Source organism: Falco peregrinus, chromosome 5, assembly GCF_023634155.1.
Source record: "Falco peregrinus isolate bFalPer1 chromosome 5, bFalPer1.pri, whole genome shotgun sequence".
Taxonomy (NCBI): Eukaryota; Metazoa; Chordata; class Aves; order Falconiformes; family Falconidae; genus Falco; species Falco peregrinus.
Window position 1 is genome coordinate 73,216,501 of NC_073725.1, and position 26,384 is coordinate 73,242,884.

General features: G+C 38.9%; 1 protein-coding gene across 2 annotated transcripts in view; it reads left to right on the forward strand.

Moving 5' to 3' along the window:
* The window catches only part of USP7 (ubiquitin specific peptidase 7), a 75,688-nt gene that overhangs the window by 29,385 nt on the left and 19,919 nt on the right, over nucleotides 1-26,384 (forward strand). Inside the window, exons 2-14 of one of the 2 annotated variants that reach the window (XM_013304674.3) lie at nucleotides 3,856-3,960; nucleotides 4,353-4,385; nucleotides 9,853-10,051; nucleotides 11,502-11,640; nucleotides 12,366-12,454; nucleotides 13,158-13,266; nucleotides 19,203-19,333; nucleotides 22,255-22,309; nucleotides 22,846-22,926; nucleotides 23,038-23,128; nucleotides 23,926-24,008; nucleotides 24,970-25,079; nucleotides 25,983-26,139. In XM_013304674.3, the coding sequence (XP_013160128.1) occupies nucleotides 3,856-3,960; nucleotides 4,353-4,385; nucleotides 9,853-10,051; nucleotides 11,502-11,640; nucleotides 12,366-12,454; nucleotides 13,158-13,266; nucleotides 19,203-19,333; nucleotides 22,255-22,309; nucleotides 22,846-22,926; nucleotides 23,038-23,128; nucleotides 23,926-24,008; nucleotides 24,970-25,079; nucleotides 25,983-26,139 (1,382 nt within the window). The remainder of the gene's footprint in view (nucleotides 1-3,855; nucleotides 3,961-4,352; nucleotides 4,386-9,852; nucleotides 10,052-11,501; nucleotides 11,641-12,365; nucleotides 12,455-13,157; nucleotides 13,267-19,202; nucleotides 19,334-22,254; nucleotides 22,310-22,845; nucleotides 22,927-23,037; nucleotides 23,129-23,925; nucleotides 24,009-24,969; nucleotides 25,080-25,982; nucleotides 26,140-26,384) is intronic. The other variant, XM_005244117.4, reaches the window with a different exon arrangement.

A 26,384-nucleotide genomic window follows, 5' to 3' on the forward strand; every position in this document is an offset into this window, starting at 1 on the left:
TGATGTGACTGGGGTGATGTTGACACACTGTGGTTTAAGCTGCATTAAAGACAGCAATGTATTAAGCAGTATGTTTAATAGGAAAGTTCTCCTGGCCAGTGTGGACAGGTACTTTTTCTTAGTCCTGTATTGTATAATTTGAATAATTCTTTGGCATCGTTCTGCTTGAAGTGAAGGAAAAAACATTTCTTAATTAAATCTTGGTGTGATTTGACAGTTCTTTCCTATGAGCTCTTAAGGACAACAGAGGAAAACATAAATTACTGGTTTTCAGTGCTATAGTTGAAAATAGATTTTTGTCATACTTCTTGCTAGTAAATCTGTTGAAAAAGGACTGTTTTGTTTGTGCAAAGTATTTACTGCAAAGTTTAATTTTTAGTAGTTAAAATTTTCCTTTATTCACAGAAGCCAAAAACATTTGCTAGTGTTATCTGGGTTCCATATCAGAGAGCTGTATTACAAAATGTGTGTCAATATGTCAGAAAAAGCAGCAGTGTTATATATCGTCATTGACTTTATCTTATCACTAAATACTGTCTCTCAGAAGCTGCCTCTGTTTATCTTGATTGCTTTTGCTATGATCTATTCTGCATTTTCTCCCTTCTCTCTGCTAACCATTCATACTTTTGGGGAATGTAGAGCGGTGTCTCACAGAAAGCTCTTTTTCTTAGTTAAGGACAGTTCTTTCCCCATAAAACACAGTATCAACGCTTAAATACTCTGTTAAAAGAATATTAAATACTCTGTTAAAAGAATATTTTGGATGAGCTTTTAGTGAAGATCTTCACTACCCCTCAGGTGTTTACTTCCGTTTGTTTCTAGATACTAAGTTGCCTTGATGATAACTTCAAAAATATAAATATTTTGTAATAAATAAAAGTTTATAACATATATTAAATAAGCATTTATTTAAGAATAGTAAACCCCTGGTATTAATTTAGTGTAAGCAATTGTTGCGTTGCTGTGGGGATGCTGTAGGCTTCCAGATAGAAGTGAACCAGAAGACAGCTTCCTTGTTAGATTATAACCATGCTGTTAAAAGATAAAAAGAGAGAAAGGAGGGGGAAAAAAAAAAAAGGCAAGCAAGCTGTGGAAATAAACTTAGGGTGTTTTTTTCTTACTTTTCCTGTTCTTGAATTGCAGCAGTTCAGACCTGTCCCCCCTACCTTTAATTTTGTTGTATTTTGAGTTATGTTCATTTTAACTTGCTGTTCTACTGCACTGCAGTGTTGCCAATGCAGAGAGCTGTTAGTGGGGACTTCTGCAGCTGTACTGCTCAGGTGCCAGTCTTCTGCAAACCTTTTTCTAATAAAATCAAAACTTTAAGTCATATTTGATTTTGCTTTCTTATTAATAATGAGAAGGGTGCACACTTTATTGTGGATGCCACATACTGTATGTTGCAGTGTATGTGTTTCACTCCTGCCTCAGTGAGATCTGCTGTGTCCTAGTAAGCTTCCGAAAGCTGTGTTTGAGCGCAAAGTTTATGATATTTTGTAGCTCTAATCCAGAAGTAAGTCTCTAACCTGATCTGTTTCTGTTCATGCTTGGGGCAGAGGTTATTAGCTCGGTGGATTTACTAGGAGAGTAAATAGTCTGAATAGGAGTGTCGGTTGTGAAAGTATCTTTTCTTGTGTACTGTGAATTGGAATGAGGCTGCAAGAGCGTGAGGTGCACACCTCTGCGTGGCGGAGGAGAGGAAGGACTGTGAAGCAACTGGTGATCGAGTGCAGTGGGTTGACCCAGGCTGGGTGCCAGGTGCACACCAAAGCCGCTCTCCCTGCCCTCCTCAACTGGGCAAGGGAGAGAACATACAGCAAAAGGCTCCTGGGTTGAGAGAAGGACAGGGAGATCACTTAGCGATTACAGTCACGGGCAAAACAGACTCAACATGGGGAAATTAGTTCAACTTATTGCCATTCAAATCGGAAAAACACCTTTTTCCCAGCCCTCCCTTTTTCTCGGGCTCAGCTTCACTCCTGATTTCTCTAGTTCCTGCCCCTGAGCAGTGCAGGGGACTGGGGAACTGGGGTTACGGTCACTTCATCACCCATTGTCTCTGCTGCTCCCTGCTCCACCGTGGGGGCCCTCCCGCAGGTGACAGTTCTCTGTGCACTTCCCCAGCGTGGGGCCGCCCCATGGGCTGCAGTTCTTCATGCACGGCTCCAGCGTGTGTGCGCCACAGGGTGCAGCCCCTCAGGAACAGCCGGCTCCAGCCGGGGTCCCCCGTGGGGTCACAGGCCCTGCCAGGAGCTGCCCCAGCGCCGCTGCCCGCGGGTCACGGCTCCTGCGGGCACCCCCTGCCCCGGCGTGGGGTCCTGCCCGGGCTGGGGGGGGGGTGTCTGCTCCCTCATGGGCCTCCATGGGCAGAGGGGGACACATCCTGCCTCACCGTGGGCCTCTCTGGGCTGCTGGGGAACCTCTGCTGTGGCGCCTGGAGCCCCCCGGCCCTCTCCTGCCCTGCCCTGGGGGGCTGCAGGGCTGCTGCTCTCACAGCCCCCCGCCTCTCTCCAGCTGCAGCTGCTGTTGCGCAGGTTTCCCCCACCCTGCTGCCCCCCTTCTGAAATATTTGATCCCGGAGGTCTCGGGCCTGGAGGTCTCGGCCTTGTGAGTCGGATGGCCTGGGCTCTGTTGGACAGAGCTTCTAGCAGCTTCTGGCCGAGGCCGCCCCTGCAGCCCCTGGAGCACGCCCTTGCCACGCGAACCCACAGCTTCCCTGCTCGCGTGGCTTACCGAGCTGTCCCCTCCCCCCCCCCCGCTTGCGGGGACCGCGGTGACTGTCCCCACGGCGGCCCCTGTCCCTGTTGTACCGCGGGTGCGTGCAGCCCCCCCGCCCGGCCCCGGGAGCGGGGCGCTGTCCAGGGTGCTGAGAGGGGCCGCCTACCCGCGCCCTGCCCGCCCGCGCTGCCGGGGTGGGGGGGGTGAGGGCTGCTCTCGGTGACCTCGGGGGTTTGGGGTGTCGTGGGAATGAACACACAACAGCAGGACAGGTATAGCAAAGAGGAACTTACCAGAGCCTTCAGTGTTAAGTGGTGCTTGCCTTCAACTGGTTGCAAGGGGTTTTACAGTTTGGTGAGAAAACAGTTTATTCAAGAATGTATCTGCTTCCTATAATCATGCTCAAATGATCGATCGGCTTCTGATGTGCAAGCAATGGAGGAAGGTTGGTGGTGGTTGGATAGGTCAGGAAGATGCTTGTGCAGTCAAAGCAACGCATCTTTAAAATAGTGGGGCTTTAGTTCATGGTATTGTTTCATTTCTATTTTTCTAGTGGTTTTTACATGTCTCTCAAACGGTTACTGTAGCAAAACATAAGAGCAGTGATGGCCAGAACCTGGAAATTGTTGCATGAGGTAGTAAAGGATTTCCTCTCCAATTTTTCCCACAAAAGATTTACATCTTACTGTTACACTGGTTAGATGTTTAGTTTTGGTTGTGGTTTTTTTTTTTTTTTTTTTTTTTTAAAGCAGTGACACTGAAGAAGTCAACTTGTTAATTTAGAAAGTCTTCTATTAGAAACTTATATCTGTATAAAAATGTGGAACACCAGAAAAAGTAAAGTTTTTGTTTAAGGAGACTTGATTATGAGTTGCTGACTCTAAGGCCATTTGGAAACTTAAGAATCAGCTTATGTTCTTTGTATTTCTATTCTGCATCAATGTGGACTTTTTGCTTCATCCATAAGTATTCATCTGTTTGAGGAATTTTACAGTTTATATACCATACAAGTAGATTTGTTGTGCTATAGTTTAAGGAGAAACTGTTTTGCCCAAAAGTGTGCCCTTTGTGTGTCTTGTAAGCACTACCTGAGACAGAAATGTTAATACAGCTGATTTATTTTTTTTTCCCTGTTAGCTGGAGATACAGACGATCCTCCAAGAATTACTCAAAATCCTGTCATTAATGGTAATGTAGCAATGGCTGACGGGCATAACAACACTGAAGAAGACATGGAAGATGGTAAGTAAATATTTAATAAAAGCGTGGTTTGTTGGCTTCATTATTTTTAGTATTTTTGAGGACAAAATAGGCCATGTCTTACCTGTGTCCTCTGAACTGCAGCTCATTTAAAAAATGAAACCCTCTGTAGTTATGGCTGCTGGTTTTCTGTATAGGCATCCTTTTAACATAGCTGTACAATAGGATTAGGCATCTGAGGGCCTGGATTTTTTTTATCTTACTCTTTCTAGGTATTCATTAAAAATTGCTGAAAGTGATACTGCCCATTGTTATATTTTGTGATACATCCCTTTAAATGTGCTGTAACTGGTGCTTTGCTGAATAGTAATTTTGTCAGTTATGCAATTCCTTCAGGACTTTTAGAATCCTTATCTGTCCTGCTCTCTTGTCAGGTGGCAGCTGTGATCAGATTTTGTCTTTGTATGGTAAGTCAGTGGCAACTGTTCTGTTGAGGAATGTTTTTTTGCCCCAACTCTGCCCTTTTACTTGCAAATGCAAAGGAAGAAGTATGTATTGATGTCCTGTTAATAAAAGGGGACATGGGTTTTTGTAATCCTTCTGTTGGCCTATTAAATGAAAATAAGGTTGCACAGTTTTTTCTGTTACAGAAGATCAAATAATTTTTAAATAGATGTTCCTGGGCTTATTTAAAGAAAGATAATGAGTCTGTAATTCACATAAGTCTGTTATTATGCTTAGTGAGGAAAATATACAATGATACTTCTTTTCTTAGGAGAGGATATGGGAGGGGAACTGTTCTTATTTTGAAGCATTAAATAAAATTGAATTGGGAGAAGGAAGAAAAAATATGGTTGGGATTCATTCCTCTCTGATTCCTTATTTCATGCTATTTTGTGAGAGTACATTCGGGACTAGGCTTAAACATTTTTTTTTTTTTTTTCAGGCTTGTCCAAAATATTGAGCGATTCCACCACCCCCCCCCCCCCCCCCCCCGTTTTGTTTGAGAGAAGGCAGAGTTTGAGGTTAAAGGTCAAAAAAGTGCTTACCTTCATGTATTGAAATAAAATAGAATACTGATAGAGTGATAATGTTACACAAAGAGAATATGGTTTAAGTTCAGGTCAGAAGCATTTCATGGTTGGATTTCCTCTGTATCATTGGCAAAGATAAAGTTTCCCATGGTCAGATTCTTGCAATAAAGTAAAAATGAGGTCTGGTTAGCCTATGGGGTTTTTTTTGTCTGATTGCCTGCTCTTACTCGGAGGGCTTCAATTCCTTGCTCAGAGTAACTAGCTGAGACTGAAATAGGGAACACTGGTTTTATCCAAATCAAGTCACCTGTTATAAAAGATGTTAAATATCTTTGTCAGGCCATGGTATTTGCAGGGTGGCAAGAGAAGATCATGTGGGTTGACACTGACCGGCAAGGACAGCTCTGTTGAACTTCTCGGCGGTAATGAGGTTTATAGGTAGAAAGCCTGGTAGGGTTTGCTGTCAATACAGCCAGTAGAAAACACATTGGTCAGTTAGTACAAAAAATTGTCCAGATGTTGTACAAGCAAAAGGGACTTAAGCTGCAGAAGCAACTGATGAAACACAGCCAGTATCAAGGAAGGCAATAATCGGGTGTACATCTCTTCATTCAGAAAAAGATGGATTTTTTAAACTCAAAAGCTATTGTCAGACACTTTCTTTCATTTACTAAATATTCAGTTCCTCTCAGAGAACTGGATCTGAAAGTGTCGCGGTAGGGAGAAGTAGTCCCTGAAGGTATTTGGCAAAGGGCTTGTGAAAGCTACTGCATTTGTGGTGGCACTCATGTCTTTGTGGACTTTCAGGATAGTCAAGAGCTCTGCTGTTGGGGGTTAAGTTTGATTATTAAGCAATACTCTTAATAGTTCCTTATTATCATATTTGAATAAGGAGTGTCTGGCTGCATTTTGGTGCTGTTATAGCTCTGCATTGCCATGGATAGAAAATAGTGTTATTGCAAAATGTTGTAATTGCAAAAACATTCCTGAAGACTTGCATCATGTAAGCGGATGATGCCTCTTTTCCAAGTCTTGTAAATCAGATTAGCTGCTTGCTGTTGCATTATTTACATACCAGTGCAATTGCTGTCTTGCTGTTTATTCTCTTGCTATCCTGGTTTGCAGCTTGATGTACATGTATAATGGACAGCTTGGAGATTCACAAGATAGGAAAAGATGGAAGGAGGCATTGGTCTCTTTGATACACATGCTCTGTTTTCCCTTGCTGTTATTCATAGAGAGTGGAATCAATCTGAACTGATAAAGAATGCATGAAGAGAATTTAGGTATCTCTTCAGTGAAGATCTTAATGAGTTTAGTGTTCCTGCAGAAGAGGTGAAGAGTAGGATAAAAGGTTGATGCATCCAGCTGGATCATAGAAACCAGCTTTCTGGTGAATTTTTGAGTTGGGGAAACCTTTGAGGTGATTTTGTTCCTCTTGTTTAGCAGAAAAAGCAATGACTGATAAGATTGGAAAAAAGTGCAGGTCTCATCGCCTTTGCTAGGCAACTAACCACAGGCATTTTGAAGAACACATTATGTGGGCAGCAGTGGACCACCAACAGGACTTTAAGATAAGGCTGTGTTCTCTCAAGTGGTTTGACTAGAACCTGTTATTGCTTTGTATGATGCCTTAGCAATTAAAAAGAACCAGCTGAAGGAATAGGCTATGACTTAATATTCAGAGAATGACTTAATGAATTAGGCTTTGTGAGCTGGAGTAGCAGCTTCTGCAAATAAAAAATAATAAAACCAAGGTTCTGATCAAATTTTATTTGCAAGTTCATCAGTATTTGAAACGGCACGTAGAACAAATTCTCCTAGAAGTTAAATTTCAAACAGAAGATCCCTAGCTAAAGATAAACTCACAGCTTTGCAATTACCTACTGAAGTCTCATTTCTGTGAAGAACTGCAGAGGCTAGGAGGCTTTCAGAAGCACCAGTCTTAGCCATATACTAGTATTGCATGCTGTATTTGGATCATTATTAAAATATTCATGGACTATTCAGCCAGTTTCTCCATTAATAATTCAGGTTCAGAATATTTTAATAACATCAGGGTACTTTAAAGGTAGCAACATTTACTAAGAAAATAAAGAAATCTGCTTTTCCCAAAGGTATAAACACTTAAATATGTATTTCAGTTCTTAAAATGGATCATGTTCTGTATTTGGATCTCTGATTTGAAGGATCTTTGCTGTATCAAGGTGCTAGATGTGACATTCAACTTACCAGTGAAAAAATCTTTGCCATGTAGCAAGCATAAGTCATTGTATGTAATTTCACCAGGCATTGTCAGCTGGGTCTGGGGTCTTTCTATCTTCTGTTCAGGATCGTGCTCAGGATCATGTATCTGTAGTTCAGGGATTTGTAGAAGTCTTACCTGCAAGTCACTACTAAATCACTGGGCTGCCAACTGCAGTCTTTTATTGGAAAATAGTGGACATGTTGGTGATGGTGAAAAAAAGATATTATTTCTTTGTGCTCTGGAAGAATACTCATCGCACTTGCTATTTAAACTTCGTTGTTTAATATAATTCATGTTTTGATCAATTACACTTACTAAAAATATGGGCTTTCTGGAGTGAAAGGAAGGTTGTTATTTTGAGGGGTTGTGTTTTGCATTTTTAAAGAAAATTCTATTTTAGGGTTGACCTCTGTTATGAGGTTGCATTTTTATGGAATAGTTACTAGTGATTGCTCAAATATTTTACTGAGAAGAGTACCCTTCCCTGGTGAGCTCTCATGCACAGGCTTTCCTGAAAAGAAATCAAGAAATACAGGGAAACTTTCTCTGAAGCATCTGCAGATGCTGCGTGGGCTGCCTTTTTTAGCTGACATGGTAGCAGCGCTGCTGCATCCTTTCACTGAAGTGCTCTGAAACTGCATCAAAGGAAGCAGAAAGCAAACGTGGTCGGCTCATTTTTTGTAGGCTTAGACTAAGCCCACGGGCTCGGTTTGTGATGGTGAGTAGGGAGGCGCTCTGGAGCTGCTTTGAGATACGCGTGATGCAAGGCTGATATTAAATTGTTACCGGTGTTATGGATTTATTTTGATTCTGGCTGCAAATCAATTTTGAGAGCGTACAGCTCCTTTGGCTGCAACCTGTCTGACTCTTAGTCATAGAAGACCAGCTCTCTACTTTGTCAACAGGCAGTGAGTAACTAAAATGAATAGGGAACAGTTTTTACCTACATTATAGACTACTGGTTAGCTATACTTACCTGTAGGGAAAAAGAGGAGAAAAAAATCCTTTGAACTCTTCCATTACCGTGGAAGCTGACAGCACAGGGTAACACGAAGGTCATTGCAGTTGTAGAGGAGAGGGGAAGCTGGTAACTGCTGTAGGACTATTACTTTCAAGAGATAATTGGGAATGCTTAGGCCTGTCAGGCCATACACAAATAAGATCAACTGTGTTGCCAAAATCAAGATCAGAAGTAGGACGACTGCTTGAAAAGAAAGCTGTTTTGCAAGGGAGAATGAAATCTGTCAAAGCTCCCTGGCAGTTGTGGACAAGACTTGTTAATTTTCTGTATCTTTACACTGTTGCATGTTGTAGACCAGAGAGTTTCATTTTTTTAAGTAAGGTAGCAATCAGGGCTCACCTGTTTCTAAAACAAATAAAAACATTCAACACTGTCTCTGCCGTTAAAAGCTTTCTGAGTGAATGACTGCTTTGCATGTATACATGCAAATAATACATTTGTTGTATACTGTGCACCTTGTCACATAATTTCATGATCCAGTTTCTGGCTTGGTGGTGGTGTACCCCAGTGCTTTTGGTTTCAGCTGTCGCTGCACATGTGACATACCTGCTTTGGTTCTGCATCGCCCCTGAGCGCTATGAGAACAGCGGTCTGACCGTGGGTGCTGCCCTGTGTGCTCCTCGAACCTCCTTACACCCAGTAGCAAATCTGTCCGTGTTAAACAGGTGTTAAGCTGGAACCATGGAAAAGGAGAGGAGTGTCTTGCTCGCGCTCTGTACTTCATCCCCACCCTGTAAAATTATTGGGATAAGTTGCAGGTTTTTCCTCCCTGTATGCAACATGAGGCATGTCACAATAGAGAGAGCCCAGCCTTGTGCCTTCCTGAGGCTGTCAGTCTTCGGCACCCTGATATAGCTTTGTGCAACAGAAGCAGAACAGATTGTGGTATATGAAGAACTGGGTATGTGGGAAGAAGGCAAAATTAGTTTAATTGTGTGTATCAAAAGAAGTTATTATAAAAAAACCCCAAGAAGTATCTCATTTAACTTTGTTTTAGATCACTAAAAATCTTTAAAATTGTCACATACCACAAAAAATGCAAGACCCTTCTCATGAGCTATTATTCAGCAAACTGGTATGAGATTTAAAAAAAAACGCACTATCTGACCAGTGGGGTTCGTCTATTTTGAAAAGATATTGTTGCAAGCAGAAAACAACTGAACGGTGACTTGGTATCAATAGGACAGTTGAAAAGATTGTTGAAATCTTTGCACGTCTTGGTTCATGCAAGGAGCTGACTTAAACTGGGCTGTGAAGACACTACACAACAAGAGGAGTTAGAGTGGGTTGTGTTTTATGCTGTAAATTGATGTCTCTGTCTTGCTGTACCTGCTGCTTTAGAGGAAACTTGAGTGGTAGCAAATTCTATTGCTAAAAAGAAAATAATGTACAAAAGGAATGCATCTTTCAGTACTCTGTTTTCCTGGATGGTGTTGCAGTGTTTTTGAAAGTTGAAAAAATTGAAACTTCAGTTGCTAAGGAGTTCAGTGCCTCTCAGGGTTTGGGGTTCTTTTTGTTGCTTCCAGTATCCCACCACATAAAACATGCTCACGTTGCATGATTTTTGAAGATGATGTTTTGGAGTTAGGGACATGAGGTTTTTCAAATAATTTTGTGTGTATGTGTTACAGATACAAGTTGGCGGTCAGAAGCAACATTTCAGTTTACAGTTGAACGCTTCAACAGATTGAGCGAGTCAGTTCTCAGTCCTCCCTGCTTTGTACGGAATTTGCCATGGAAGATCATGGTTATGCCACGACTCTACCCAGACAGACCACACCAAAAAAGCGTAGGATTCTTCCTTCAGTGCAATGCTGAATCTGATTCCACGTAAGACCCTTCTAATTATTGTACAAGTCCTTATTTGATACTAGTTATTCTGTATCGCACAAAGTACAAACATCTAAAAAAATTATTTTACCTAGCTTTTTCTGCAAGAGGAAAAAAATCTTGCAAGAGTTTGAGTCCCCCTTTCCCCACCACTTCTCTAAACCCCAAAGCATAAGAATAATCCTCTCCTTAGGACAAGCTAAAAGTAGCTTATGTAGCTACAAGTTTGTAGTAGAATTTAGATATCTATATTTCTGTTTGATTGCTGGGGGGAGGTCTTCGACTGATGTTTTTCTTGGCATGGGAAAGGTTTTGGATTTATTTCAAATGGAAGCAGTGCTGGATCTTCTCTAACTCTGCCCTCTAAAATCCTGCCCTGTAAAGCATGTGAGCAGGTATCTGCTACCAGTTGGGGCAAAGCGGTGTACAAGGCAGTCGTCTGCTTAAGTGGAATTCATCATTCATCAAGCGAGATACCAACATGTACATGCTCTTGGAGTCCTGCGTGCAAATGGAAATTGGCTGTCTTTGACCATTTCTGTAAACAATACAGAAATTAAAAAAGATAAATACAAATTTCTGGGGCATTACTGCACCTTATCCAACTAGAGTGCAGACCCATCATAGGTATCCTTTCCAGTAGGGTAACTCCACACTTGCACCACATGTCACACAACTTGTAGTTGTAGGAAGTTGCTCTTCTCCATTATTTTTGGAACCTAAAAGGCAAGTGATTAGTGCAAAGGTAAAGAAGAAAGTTGCAAGCTTGTTAACTAGTCACAGGAGAAGTGATTCACATGCAGGTAGTCTCAGAAAAAGGGTAACATGATCTTCAAAAGCATCAACCAAGGTGCAGCTGGTGGAGCTAAGCAAGCAGCAATGACCCTGCATGAGGAATGACAAGACCTTGTCTGAACTGATACTCGGTTTGATAGTCTTGCACAAGTGGGATGAATCTGAACATGAATGGTCATAAAGAAGTGCTGCTGAGAAAACCAGGGTTGGAGAGTTTATCTTGTGGGAGGGAGGGTAGAACTGCTGCCTCCTTTCTCTAGCCAAAGGCTGAGGTGCCACTCCAGCCACCAAGGCTACCTTTTGAGTTTGCCTGTCCATCTGCATTGAAGTAGATAGAAACAGTTTGCCTCGGAGACCAGTGGTTAACTTCTTAAATGAGTTAGCTGTAATTGCTTGACAGTACTTTCTTCACAACACTGTTGCCCTAAGAAAATCTCCATTCCAGCTTCACAGTCATAATGTGGCTTCAGAAGGCCCTGAGGATTCATGCCCTCAATAGCAATTAACCAAATATTAACACCTAATAAGGGGAAAAAAAAAAAAAAATCCTTTACATGAAAGTAATGTACCAAAAATCCCTAACAAAAAATTTATTTTAATGAGTATAAAAACCTTCATTTTGAATGAATTTTGAATGTTTCTTCTATATTTATAGATCATGGTCTTGTCACGCACAAGCAGTTCTCAAGATAATAAACTACAAGGATGATGAAAAATCATTCAGTCGTCGTATTAGTCACTTATTCTTTCATAAGGAAAATGACTGGGGCTTTTCCAACTTCATGGCCTGGAGTGTAAGTAATTGGACATTTATTAATCTGTTACTAAAGAGGAGCGGGTTTGAACTGGCACTCTGGAATAGCGAGATACCTATAGAAAAGGGTTATTTTCCAAGCTGTTTTTTCTGTCATTGCTGTAGATTCTTCTTCAATTTCTTAAAGTCCTGTACTTAATTATTGTAGATTGCATTTACTTGCATTGTGATCCAAATATTCACATATTATTTTCTGCATATCTGAATGTTTGCTTATTGTTTTCACTGTGTGATAGTCAATGTAATTCTGAAGGAAATAGATTTTCTTGCATTTCTATGTGTTCTTTGTATATGTATATGTATATGTGTAGAGATATTTAATGTACTAATAATACTACTAAGGCTTCTTTTGAATTGAGACAGCTTTTGAAGTATTTTCAAAAGTTGGGCCCTTAATTTTTCATCTGTCTGAAATATTGTCTAGAAGAAGCAGAGCCTTTCATTACCGACTCTTACTATCCACCAAAAATTGAATTAGTACTGCAAAATCTTAAAAGCCAAGAACAAGTTTCCTGTATTGAGACATGAGGAAAAAGAATAAAGTGTATTAGGCTGAAAAACAGCTTTGTTGGTGTTCTTCAGTTTAATTATTACTGATAGCTCAGCTGGAGCTCTCTCTAACTTGGAAATAAGAAAGTGATGCCTAACTGGATGCTTCTTGTTGCAAGCTCCAGTTTTCATGTTCATGTCATTCCTGTTGTACAGGAAGTTACTGATCCTGAAAAAGGCTTTATAGAAGAGGACAAAGTTACTTTTGAAGTCTATGTTCAAGCAGATGCTCCACATGGAGTGGCGTAAGTATCTGTTTAAAAAAAAAAAAAAAATTCGAATGAATAATTTTAATGTTGACTGAGATTGTCAAAGTATTTTGTGTTAACATTTGTAGCTCTCATTAGACATTCTCACTTTGTCACTTTTAATTGATGGATTCTGAGGTGGCGGTATTTTTCATTAGTCAGATTTTTGTATAGGTTAAATTTCCATTTGCATTAGTCAGCATAATGTTGTGGAACTTTTAATTTCTATATGAATTGATTAGTGATTTAACACCTCTGCAAATCTAACCTCGTTTCTGATCTTACAGCTGATAGCAGAGCCGCCTGACTGTGTCTGAAACCTATGTAGCTTGCCTTGGTTTACAGTTGTTTTAAAACTGCCTTATCAGAGTCATTCTACTTCATGTCACTTGTAAACAAAGCAGTTGTATGAAGTGCAGACTTGTCCTTAGAAGTGCAGACCTGGCTTCCAGTGCACTTTCATAATACATAATTTTTCTGCCATATAGAACATCTTCAAAATGAAAACATAACAGAATCACAAAGCATTTAATTGCGAAGACTGTTGTTACAGGCAGGCAGTAGTGAAGTGTAGTTTATTTAAACCTTAAGTAACACTGAAGAGTAGCTGATATCTACCAGCAGCGCTGCCTTAAAATAAATACTCTTTATTATACTTAATACAGAACTATCTTGGTTTTAACAACTAACTGTTTTCTAGGTGGGATTCAAAGAAGCACACAGGATATGTTGGCTTAAAGAACCAGGGAGCAACTTGTTACATGAACAGTTTGTTACAGACTTTATTTTTCACAAATCAGCTACGAAAGGTAATTAATATAGGAAATAAAATCAGATTGCTATTTGAAATATCCAACGTGTTGTATTTATAAATGCTTCAAAACAGAGCTGTGTGTTTGTTTTGCTTCCTTCATCCTTTCAGAGAAGTTGTAAGTTACGTGGTGATGTGCATCCTTCTTTAGGCTATGTGCAGGAGGCTTCCTTTTAGGGCTTGTTGAACATAAGCTTTCGGGTTTTTGTGAAAGCAGAGTACCTGCTGAAGACCTAAGCGTAAAGGGTGTTTCTTAGACTGTAAAAGGATAAACTTGTATGACCTTTGTAATTCATTTGTTCCATCTTTTAACTTTTATTACACAGGTGAATTGCTGCTGTTATTATGATTAGCATCTTTGTAGTGATGGAAAGCATTATAATTTCAGTAGTTTAAACAATCTTATATTTGCTTCATTCATGTTTTTTATTTACTGTAGATGTTATTTCTTTGATGGAAGGAAGAACTGCTTTAAGTATCAGCTTAATAAATACCTCATCCAAACCCAGGATGAAAAACGCTAGATCCATTTAGATACCATTTTAAAAGAGTGCAGTTGCCTTAATGATAGGATAAAACAGAAACGATGACTTGATATTGGAGGTGGCTATCTGGAAGGGGGGGATATACTTGGGAAAAATTGTAACTTAGCACTGTTTAGTTTATTGGCGTGTCCTTTGATTCTAATTCATCCTTTCATGCATTCCTGTCCTTATTGTGTGTCTCCTAGTGAAAATGTACTGTTCTGACTTATGCTTTCGCTTTTGTATGCTAGTTGTTACATTTCCATTAAGCTTTCTTTTCTACAAAACATCTCTTTTTAATGTAGCTGCTTTCCACTGTCTTAGTTTTTCCACGATCTTACCAGTATTTCTATCTCTGTGGCCTCTTAAGTGTCCCAGTTGGGATTTCTTTTTTTTTCTCTTTTGCAACATGCTGCTTACTCTGAAGCACTGCAGAAAGTAACACATCAAACTCCAGCAGACTGTACCAGTGCCACATACAAGAAATAAATACTTGACTTGTTTTCCATGATGCACCTGTTTCTTTTTTGCAAGAGGTATAAATTACTTACTCAGTTTATGATTTGTTATAATGCCGTTTTGCTCAGCACTCATAATGTTGCTGCACTTTATGTTTCTGGACAAACTTCACTTTGCTCTTGAAAGAAAAATGCGTTTTTATAATAGCTCCATCTAATCCAATTGAGTAGTTCCTTTCAAGACTGTCTTGTAGTCAGTAAATCAATATGTACCATGAAGTAATCTTCTTCTGTGAAGAAGAAATTCTTTTTGTGATACAGATTTGTTTCAACTGAACGAATCTTTTCAGGCATTCCCCTGCATTTCTCCCCCAGCCCCCAAATAAATATTGGCTTTTAGGGAGTGTTATTATCTGGATAGTGACCATATGGGGAAGCTTGATTTACAAGCTGGTAACTGCAGCTTCCTTTATAGAAATGTTACTGGACATCAGCTGAAATGCCTAATTCTTTGCTCATTCTTCAGGTTTTCAGAGCCCTACAAACACAACTGACTACAGCAGTAGTTTTAAACAGTTTTAATACTCGTTTGCCATTATTACGGATAGGGATGAATTGGTAGTTTTCTGGTCTGAAAGTATGAATTTCAACAACGTTTTTGTTTTCACTTTCAGCAAACATGTTCCTCTTAAAACCTACGAAAATGAAATATGTAGTATTCTCAATTTGCTCATCACCATTCTTTCTGTTAGTCCTCCTTCCTTAGAAGAAAGAATGATTTCTTTTGTTGTTTAGAGCTTTGTTAACAGGGAAGTTGCTGTTGGGAGTAGAGCTGGGAAAGCCAGGAACAACAGCAAAGGCAAGCACATAGCTATGGAAAGTCAGACTCTGGTGAGCGTGAGGACTGATGGAGAGGTCCATCATTCTCAGCTCTGTTTCCAGATGACAGATGGGAGGTTCTTGGGTTTTTGAAATGAGACCTCCATTTATTAGCAAGCCAGGTGGCTTCAGCGGTAGGGAATAAAGCAAAGGAACTTTCTCTTCAGAGCATGTCTTTATTTGTCTGTGACTGCTAAATGCATGCTTAAATATAGTCCGCCCAGGCAAGGGACAGTAGTAGCTTCCCAAATGGGTCCAGGTTTGACCTTGGACCATGTTACATGGTCATTAGCGCTGCCAGCCAGGCAGTACTTGTGTCTGCACGCAGCCCATCTTGAAACTTTCGTCACCTCCCTTGAAAAATTCCCCACAATTCATGACAACATTGCAGAATGTGTATAGAACTATACTAAAACCAGAAATACTCGTCCAGTACATTTCGATCTGGCTCTCCTCGTGTTATCCAATGTATTTTACCTTACCTTGGAATTTCATACACAGTATTTTCTTTCCTTCTTACTTTCAGCAGTGTGTTCAGGCTTATCTGTAGCATTCTTTTATGATGTAAATATCTTGATTTTTTTTCTCATATCTCTTTGTCTTTTGCTTATAGCCATTGCCTATACATGTCCCTATCACTCTTCTGTGTTTGTTTCCTGAGGGAATTTCTCAAGTGTTAAATTAGAGATTCTGCTTTTTCCAAATGGATCAAAAAAAAAAAATATCCTCACTCCTTGATCCTGAGGTCCAGCTTTCAGAGTTTGGAATGGTAGGGCATAAAGATACAGGTTTGTAGAGGATTGTATTTGAAAAGTGATTTGTTTTAGCTTAGAGAAACACGTAAGCTTTGAGAAACGGGTTTTGATAATACTTGGATACGTAAAAAGAATGAAGAACCGAAGAATGACTATGTGTGAAATGTTTAGTTTGTAGGAACACATTTAGAATTCCAGAAGAAACAAAACTGGTGTTTTTATTCAATGGCAGCTGGAATGTAGTAATTATAAATAAATTGTAAATGATTATTTTAATATTACTTGAGAGATACAGGAAAAGAATTAATTGTTCAGATGGTATATGAGGAAACCAAATAGGAACTAAATGCAAAGGATCTGATTGTGATTATTTCAGTATTTTGAGCTCAATTTATACTTTTTTGATGGAAGAGTCAACCACTAGGTTGACTAGGTTGACCTGCTATAGTATCATCTTGGTTTGTTATGAAGAACATTTAGCATTTCAGTATTTATTTTGTGAAAGTGTCAGCACTGTGTATATTTGTATTTTTTAATTATCTTTGTATCTTATTTGTTTAAACAAATAGCAAGTACTTTACTATATATTTGGTTTTTAAAAAGCATAAGATGTCAAAAACAATTAATAGTGGCTGAGAGATTTGGAGGATCTGAGGCATGGTCATTCAATCGTTGCCTGTTTCTACCTTTAGCCAGTGAAGACCAGCTTTTAAAAGGGTTCATAAACCAGGGAGAGGTTAAGTTTACTCTGCGAGATGCTGGCTTGTTTTGATATTTTGAGCATCGTGCTCTAGTGGGAGGTCTCCCTGTCCATGGCAGGGGATTTGGGACTAGGGGATCTTTAAGGTCTCTTCCAACCCAAACCATTCTGTGATCCTATACTGTTCATATCTTAAAGCAAAAAATAACTTTGGCTTGTACAACCAAAGATATATTTTTAGCTATTCATATTTGATTTGGAGTTTGCCCAGATCAGCATGGTTAACTGTAACTCTGCATTTGGATAATAAAAATAGAGAAGCAATTGAAAATAGATTTGTCAGCTTATTAGAATTGTTTTGAAATTGTATGTTCCGATCTTGGGAAATGAATTCTCATAATCAGGGTGGTCCAGCTTTACAATAGGATGTGTGGGGAAGTTGTGGGCTCCATTCCTGAACATGCTCAGAAGCCAGCTGGACATGACCCTGAGCAACTGGACCCAGCATGGAACTTGGTACCTTTGTGAGCAGGAGCAGAGCTCAGAACCTACAGAGTTCTCTTCAGGCTAAATCACTATAAATGCTAAACTCCTAAAGCAATGCTTAGCTCATTAGAAAAGCTGCTGATGCAACTACAGGAGAAAATGCTATATTTTGTTTTCTTAATTTTTCCAGGCTAGCCAGGTAGTTACCCTGCTGGATTGGCAAAAACAATGGCATGAACAATTATTGAGTTTCAAAAGTTAAAACTTGTTGCTGATGATAAAATTGAAGATGCCATTTTCTTCTATTTATGAAATTGAAAAAAAGCAGTTTAAGCAAATTTTGAAATTAAAGCCAAGTTTTTGTTACCGTTAGGGTGAGGCTGGACTGTTGTTTTTAAAATTACCCCAATGAAATAAGAGTTCTGTGGCTGTCGTTCAACAAAAAGTTGATGATAAATTCCAGCTAATTTGTGGCCGCGTTTTCCTTTTTATATGCAAAAGTACTACTGTATAACGATGTAGCTTGGAACTAAGTAGCAACATAACATTTGGAGGTTACTAGTGTTCAGTCACGATTCTGCTTTAGATTATCTCTTTTTATTGTTAAATTTGGGAAATTAAATTTAAAATCTAAAAGATAGTTATGTGAACTGTCATATTGCTTTACAGTTGCATACGTAACTAGTATTTTTCTGTCTGAATGTAAGGGATTTGCTTCCTTTATGAAACCGATTGATATTTCAGTAACAAATTTTCTTTTATTTCATCTTATTACTGTAGCTATTCTGCAGATAGTTGCTTATTGTATTATTCTTCAAAGTATTTATGTTGCTGTACATTTGAAAAATATTGTGGCTATTCAGAATTGGAATAGGAAACTGGCCTGCCAACTTAACAACTTTTTTTTTTGCCTTTTTTCCCCCCCTTCCTTTCTTTTTTGTCATTCCCTTGTGTTCTTTTTCTATCAGCTGTGTCTTTATCTAATGTCTGTCTCAACTGGTTCCCATCATATCTGGACTGAGCTTTCAGGTAGCAATAAATATGTTTCCCCAATAATTCAGCTAAGTACTGGAAGTACTAACCTTGTCCTGTATGGAGGGAACTGTAGTACAGGCTAAGTTAGAGGTGCTGGACACCTCTGAGGTCTAGGCTGATGCAGAAACTGAGTGAGAACTACTGAGATCATCCCCTGTTGTTTTACAGGCAAAAATTCAGGTGGCAATTTTTCTGTTTCTTAACAGGTTTTTTCATATGCTACTTAATATTGGAGTCTTCAGTTTTTCACGTGTTGTTACCTAATCTCCTTCTGGAGTTGTCTTTTTCCTTTTTATGTTTATGCTTTCTAAATGAGCATCTCCCTGTAAATACCTTTACTTGGCTGTTGCTTTTCCCTAGATATATTGGTGTACACTTTTAAAGAAGTGAATCTCATTTCAGTGCCTATTGCACTCTCCTAATCCCTGTTTGGTCTATTTGTGTAATTTCTTTGTTCTCAATCCTTCCCAGATGAGTATAATCGGTGAATTGAATTGTAAGCTGTTTATTTGCTGGAGAGCAATGATGTTAGGTAGGAATGAATGTATTGGGGAATCTCGGCTTCCTCTGACATCCTTGTCCTCCGTGTGGACAGTTTCTGTTTTCTTGCACTTGTTGCCCTTTATGGCTTCATGTGGTGGTGGTTTGGTTTTTTCCTCCACTGTAGGTGGCAATATTCACAGATAGCCAAGCTACAGCACAAACCTGAAGTTATTTTCAAAAGCCTATGGTATTGATCAGTGTATCAGGTCCTACCGTGACGATTGTCTAGACATGCCAGGTGTGATATGTTGTTCGAAGGTGTTGAGTGCTTTAATAATGTGTTTACTTTTCTAAGGTGGAATAAGGGAACTGTTTAGATAAAATAACCATGAACTGAATCTGTTCACATCTTTCTAACCACTGTGCTAAAGAGTCGTTCCAGACAATTAATGTTTTTACAGTACAGTATGAGATCTTTTTTTTTCTTCAGACTCTTTTGGAATGATGATTAAATGGAATTATATGAAGGAAGTCACTGAAGAGGAAAGAATGCATTAAACAATATGAGCAATAAACTTTTCCTTAGATACTAATTGAACTAAATGCCTTTCTAGGCTGTTTACATGATGCCCACAGAAGGAGATGATTCATCCAAAAGTGTTCCTTTAGCATTGCAAAGAGTGTTTTATGAGCTGCAACATAGTGACAAACCAGTTGGAACTAAGAAGTTAACAAAATCTTTTGGGTAAGTTTCAGAAATTTGGACTATTTATCAGGCTGTTACAAGTTCCGTAAAGCTTTTAAAAAAGTTTTATTTAAGTCAGGCTTTCTTTAGAGAGGTGCAGAGAAGTGTTAATACAGCATTATGTTAATTGCTAAATTTTCTTAGTTTACTTGGACAGATTTTTATTTGTTGTCAGTACTAAAGATGGCTGATCCTTAAGTCAGATTTTTTGGGGGGTGGGGGTTGGGTGGGAAGTGGTATGCAGTCAAGCACAGCTGTTAGTAGCAGTATATAATTTACTTGTTACCTGAAAGTTGTGTGATGTATTTCACTTAAGTAAAATTCAGGACAAAATATGTTGTTGAAACATTGCAGTTCATGTATTGTTAATGTATTTTTAAAAATTTAAATCTGTTTTAAATGTAGAGGAATAGCAGTAATTGGCATTTCCATATTGTTAGTTCTGCATTGATGACTTAACAACATTTTCTCATGGCATATCAAAGATGCATGTATTTTTGCCTATGCAGAATTTAGAAGCATTTAATGCTGTATGCTGTTTCATGATTTAAAGCTTAAGAGGAGTTATCTGTTGCATGCGTTAAAGGTGTTGGAGCACATACGTAAAGTAATAATTGCATCTTCCTCATTCTAGCACCATCTTTTCCTCCATAAAACATCTACAAAAAGGCTTGCTTTTTATTTTCATTTTTGCCCGGTATCCAGTTCACTGCTTGGGTTTTTTTCCAGTCTGGTGGTACTTCTTGTGAGATGGTGTTTCAAGGTGTAACTTTAAATTGGGAATATCTAGACATGGAATTATACAATATAGCTCAATTTAGGGTGTTGATGTTTTTTGGGGGGATTGTTTGTTTGGTTTGGGTTTTTTGTTTCTTTGGGTTTTTTTACTAGCTTGATATTTCGGTTGCGCACAAGTTAGGACAGAAGATTAAGGTTAGCTTCACCTTTACAAGCCTCCTTTTTGCATGTCCTGAAAGCATGGAGAAAGATTTTAGCAAAAACTGTCCTAAAACATTTTGTTTTGCATTACAGTGTGACAAAGTATTTATAAACTAGTCTTATGTAGTAATATTGGCAAGGCATTTTTTAATTTAAAAACAGATTAAGAAGTTTGTATCATCTTTTTCACATAGCTGTCCTAGTGTCCATCCCACATCTTCTGCTAAAGCCTCTAGTAGTGCTCTGTCCTGATAAGACTCTTTGTAAACTTGGTCTTTGTAACCTTTTGGGGAATTTTAAAATGAAATCGGTAACCTCAGTGTTGTATGTTTATCTGGTCATACCCTCTTTCTACTAGCACACTGTATATTTAGTTTATCAGTGCTCCTGCTATCCTGTCACACTGGAAAGACTTGCTGATACCATAAATATTTCATCCTGAGTTAAGATCCCAGCTGTGTCATCTTTCGTAGCATGGAGAGACCTTTCCCGAGGGTGTTGCAGATGCTTAATTTTGTGTCCGAGAGCAAGGTTTTAAGAATGTGTTCATGCCTGCCTTCGTTCTTGGGAAGGAATTTTTGAATGTGTTTGAAGATTCCTCGCCCCCCCTTCCAAAATTAGAGGGGGGTTTCTGACCCTGTGAGACCTGCTTAGATGCTGTGTAGAGTGTAGCTTTTTACTGGGTATTGTGAGTTTCGAAGTTTGGCTTCTTTCAGTGTAAAGTGATGCTACTGTTAGGGAGCCCTTTTTTATCTTAATATTAGTATGTAACCTTTTTCCTTGATTTTGTCCTTTAAGCTGGCTAGTGTTTAAAGCCTAGGGAGTCAGGAGGTTACTTTGCATTCTTAATTATCCAACAGGTCACTTCGTGCAGCTTGTTTAAGTGTGGACCGCCCCCCCCCAGTTGTTTTGGCACACTGTTGGGAGTAGTATGCTGCCCATGTGACAGTGGCAGTGAGTCCCTGAGAGGAGTGGGAGGAGGAGATAAGGTTGTCATTGCTTCTGATCACCCCTTGTGGCTTCAAGGGCCAGGGTTGAACCTCATGCTGAAGCTACAGCCTACAGTAAATGCAGCTTATTTCATACAGCTGCGAGAGATGGCTGTTAGAAAAAGAGTTGTCAGAGACTTAAAAAGCATTCTTGAGTTTAAGGTAGAGTTCATAGAAGGAAGTAGTTCATGCCAAAACTAAAAGCACTTTATGCTGCTTTTTTTATTGAAGGCAGTAGTGCTGAACACCCTTGTTGCAGTGTGCCACATTGGCACGAGGCATTTAGAGACTTGCTCTCACCCCTCCTTCACATGAGTGTGTTTATACATGGGCAGTTCAGGAAGCTGGATGGATCCTTGGAGTTTCTGTGTGTCCAGGATTAACTATTTAGATGAGCACAAAGGAGCCAGTATTTCCTATAAATCCATTTACTTCCTTTCATGTGCTGAAATCCCCCATCGCTACTTGACTGCACCTGAAGGGCCCTCAGAAGAGGCAGCTAGAAGCATACTGCGGAAACGATTCTGACAGCACTGAATTGCTCCCAGGGCTTTTTTCTTAAGAGCTTTTTATAGGGGGATGGGGTTTGGTGGTTTTGTGTTTTTGTTTTTGTTGGGTTTTTTTTGTGGGTTTTTTTTTTTTTTTGACATGAACTGAGACTAGGTTGTAGACTGGAAGATTTCGTCTGCTAGCCACAGCCTGGCCCTGGCCTCTCCGGCTGCCTTCCCAGTCCCCACACCCAGATCCACAAAGAGAGAAGGCAGGTGGGCACAGAACGGCTGCCAAGATGTCCCACAAGTTCACTGTCCCTTCTTCCTGCTAAGTAAATGCTACAGAACTGAAAAAACCTGTGCATCAGCCAGTACTAAATCTCAAGTCTTTACATCTTGTTAGGTATTAAATTCTTGATCTGCAAAGAAATCACAAAAATGTCTTTTAAGCTGTAAGTTTTCTTCATACGACAGTGATTTTTATATTAATTTGCATTTAAAGGTGGGAAACTTTAGACAGCTTCATGCAACATGATGTCCAGGAATTGTGTCGAGTGGTATGTATTTACTATTTTTTACTGATCTCTGATGCATAATGTCGTCTCTTGATGTGGTGTAAATATAATAAAATTCAGTAACAGTCGTAGTAATATTGGTGTACTAATTAATTTGAATTAGGTCTCTAAGACAGTTTTTGGCTTGGTGTATTTCTCTTTTTTTAAGAATGGCATTGTTTGTGCCCTTTTGCGGGTGAGGAATTTCTAAAGGATAGAGGAGGTTGAAAATAGATGGAATGTATGCTAGTGGTCCTTATATAGCCATGGAGAGAAATGCAGTTTTGAAGATGCAAATGCATTGTTACATTTATGAGGTTTTGCAGACTCGGAGGAATGTAGCTGGAGTAGTCCTCAGTGCAGTTTTTAGGGGGAAGAGGAGGGTTTAAAGGACTAGAAAGAAGATGCCAATATCAATAGACTAACAGTTTGTTTTTATGCAAGTGATTTAGGATTTAATCAGTGAAGTAGTCATCTGTGTGATGAATAAATTAAAAACCTGCAAGTTTACCCTGTGTAAAAACTATATTTTCTTTCAGCTGCTTGATAATGTGGAAAATAAAATGAAAGGCACATGTGTAGAAGGCACTATTCCTAAACTGTTCAGAGGGAAAATGGTGGTATGTATTTCATCTGTTTGTTTGTTTGTTGGTTGGCTTTTTTTTTTTAATAATTTAATTAAACTGTTACTTTTATACATTGAAATTCTGTGTTTTGGTTTCTGTTGACAGTCTTATATCCAATGCAAACACGTAGATTATCGATCTGAACGAATAGAAGACTATTATGACATCCAGCTAAGTATAAAGGGAAAGAAAAACAGTAAGTGATACATTGTGATATACACCAGTCAAATACATCAGTGTGTAGGGCAACTTCAGTGCCTGTTGATTGCACATGGGTTTGTTGCTGCACAGCGCTTTGAAATATCCTTGCTTTAAGACACCTGATTGAAAACATTTTCTGCAGAAAATGTTTTCGGTTACATTATCTGTTTTCCCTTCCCTACTCCTTCGTCCCTAATTCTCTCACTGCTATCTTTTTGTAAAGATCTATGAATTTTAGGAACTTTTCTGGTGTTGTAATAGTGCATGCTGTGCCTTGGTGATAACAATAGTGTTGTGACAATAGGTTATATTTATATCTGAAGATGAACTTGGAGGAAACAGATTCTTAGTTAGACTTGACCCCAGTAATAAGCAACTAAAAAGAATGATCTAAATACAGCAGCGCAACAGTGGTCCCTTGTCATCAGTTTACCGAGTACTTGGCATACAAGACACAAAAGAGGGATTGTAACAGTCGGGCAAACAGAATCATCTAGCTTGATACTTAAAAGTTGCAAAGTGAGAATAGGAGGTTTGGCAGACAGTTGTTAACTATGGGATTTTAAAATCTGTTGATATTTCTATGTGTGCCTCAATTTGGTGGATTTCTTGACGTTCTTAAGCAATATAAAACTTTAAAATAAAGGCAGAGATATTTAAACGCAAACTCTCCTACTCTCATGTCTTAATATGCTGTTTGATTAATACATTTTTAAGCCCCCAGGCCTAGAGTAAACTTACATTTTTTTTCTTCCTCCTTCCCTACAAATCCCAAATCTTTTTTTAATTTAGTTTTTGAGTCCTTCATTGACTACGTTGCAGTGGAACAGTTGGATGGTGATAACAAGTACGATGCAGGAGAACATGGCTTGCAGGTATTTTTCTTTTTATAATTGGCTTTTAAATTTTATTTCTGTGTCCTCGATAAAAAACCTTTAAGCCGTAGTAGTCAGAAAATGTTGCAAACCCCATTCCAGGTTATATCAGCTGATTTTGGTGATTTTTCTCCTCAGACAAGCTTTTTACATAGCTCCTCTTAATTGCTGCTAGGTCTCTTTTAAGATGGAGCTTGGATTTTAAAACAATCTAAGGGGCACTGAGTTTTACTTTTATACCTGTAAGTGTTTTAGTGACTGGAATGGTTAACTTGTCCACTTCTCAAGACTGAGAAGTTCTTCCTCCAGGAGTAGTCTGTTCTTCTATATGTCTAGTAAAAAAGTGGCATAGCTCTAAAAGTAACTTTAGGTCATTTTTGTATCATCAACAAGAACACCAAGTGAACCCATGGAATTTTAAACATTTATGTGTGTGTACATTTTTTCTGAGCTTCTCAGCTGCACTTTGCTGCACCCACCGTAGGAAGCTGGAGTAGTTTATAAAAAAATGTTGGTTTACTACAGCTTGCTTCTGCAGCTTCCATATACCAGGTTCTGTTAGTAATGTTCTGTATATTCTTTAGCTGTTTTTAGGAATATAGGGCATAGAAGCCAAATACTTGTTGGCAGGATACAATGAACATGAAATTCTTACTTGATCTGAAACAAGTTTTTGCCTCTGTATTTTCTTTTGATTTTACTTATACAGGTAACTTGCTCTTAAAGCAGTGAGGTGTTCACTTGGGTTTGTATGAATGGCCTAAATTTAAATGAAGTGTGTTATTGGAGTAGCTTATGGGAAGGTTGGTGCAGCATGAAGATTAAGTTCCACCCAAGTTTTGAACCATTCTTTGATGCCCATTGTATTGTCAAGCCTATAAAATGAAAGTCCATAGGAAGAGTATTTTGAGCTGTTAAAAATCTTGCAATTTCAACCCTTTATTTCCTTTAAAATGTCTAGGAGGCAGAGAAAGGTGTGAAGTTCCTAACATTGCCACCAGTATTACACCTACAGCTCATGAGATTTATGTATGATCCTCAGACTGACCAAAACATCAAGATAAATGATAGGTAAGTTTTTTGGTGATGGTTGGTTTTTGGGGGGTTTGTTCTGTTTGTGGTTTGTTTTTTTTTTTTTTTTTTTTTTGAATTGTAGAATGTGGATCTATGGACATATTTTACAAAAAAATTTTTTTTTAATTATTTTTGACTCAATTCCAAGAGGAAGATGTGTGCACATCCACATATGGTGGAGGTCCCCAAAAGGTGCACTAATTGAGTGTTAGGCTTCTGAATGACAAATCAAATACGTAAATAGGCATTTGTAGCTGTTGTTCTGAATACGAAACAAGTGAATGTGTCTTTCAAGACTTTGTGGAACATTTTGTGCCATGGGTGGAAAGTTGGTATATTCCCATAGGCTGCCACAAGAGTAAGCAGCATGAGTAAGTAGTCCTCTGCTTTCCCTCCATCTATTTCCATGCCCACTCACTGTAAGTAGAGGCTGATAATTTCTCTAGGTGATACTTTGTTGGTTGAAAATGAAATCTGTATTGAAACAATTTTAGTCTTACCCAGAAGGTGAGACTGCATCAGTGAAAGACGTTTCAAAATGATGTTCCAGTGCAGTGATACCTGTGCTAGAAAAGCTGTATTTATGTACTAGAAAATAACAGGTTTTGAGCATTCCCCCTGACAGTGAATCCAGAATAGCACTATTTCAGTTAAAGTGCCCTTCCCCTTGTTACTGAGGGCATACTTTTTCAGAGGTGCTTATGTATATTATCTTTATTCTGTATTAAAACAGTATAAAACCTGCCACTGTATGCAGTATATCCTGGCTAGAAAAGGCGTTGTAACAGTCTCGTGTTCAATTTTTGTAACATGCTTTAGGAGTAAGTACTGATGACCTGCATAATACCCTGTGTCTGTCTTAACTACAAATACAACTGTCTTAACTCTTTTCAAAACTAGGTTTGAGTTTCCTGAACAGTTGCCACTAGATGAATTTTTGCAAAAAACAGATCCTAAAGATCCTGCGAATTACATTCTTCATGCAGTTCTAGTACACAGTGGAGATAACCATGGTGGACATTATGTTGTTTACTTAAATCCAAAGGGGGATGGCAAAGTGAGTATTGAAAAGCAGCTAAACGTATTTCTGTTTTTGCAAATATATACTTGCAGTTTTCATAATGGGCAAATCTTTGCAATTTTTGTTCTCTAACAGAAGAGCTTGCTGGCACACTTAATTCATCACACAGGGATTTGACATCTCCATGTAGTTTTTAGCTTGATAGGCTTTCATTTTGTGCCTATTCTGATGTATTTGGGAAACTTACTGTGTATTTACAGAAAGAAAAACCTGCACCCATT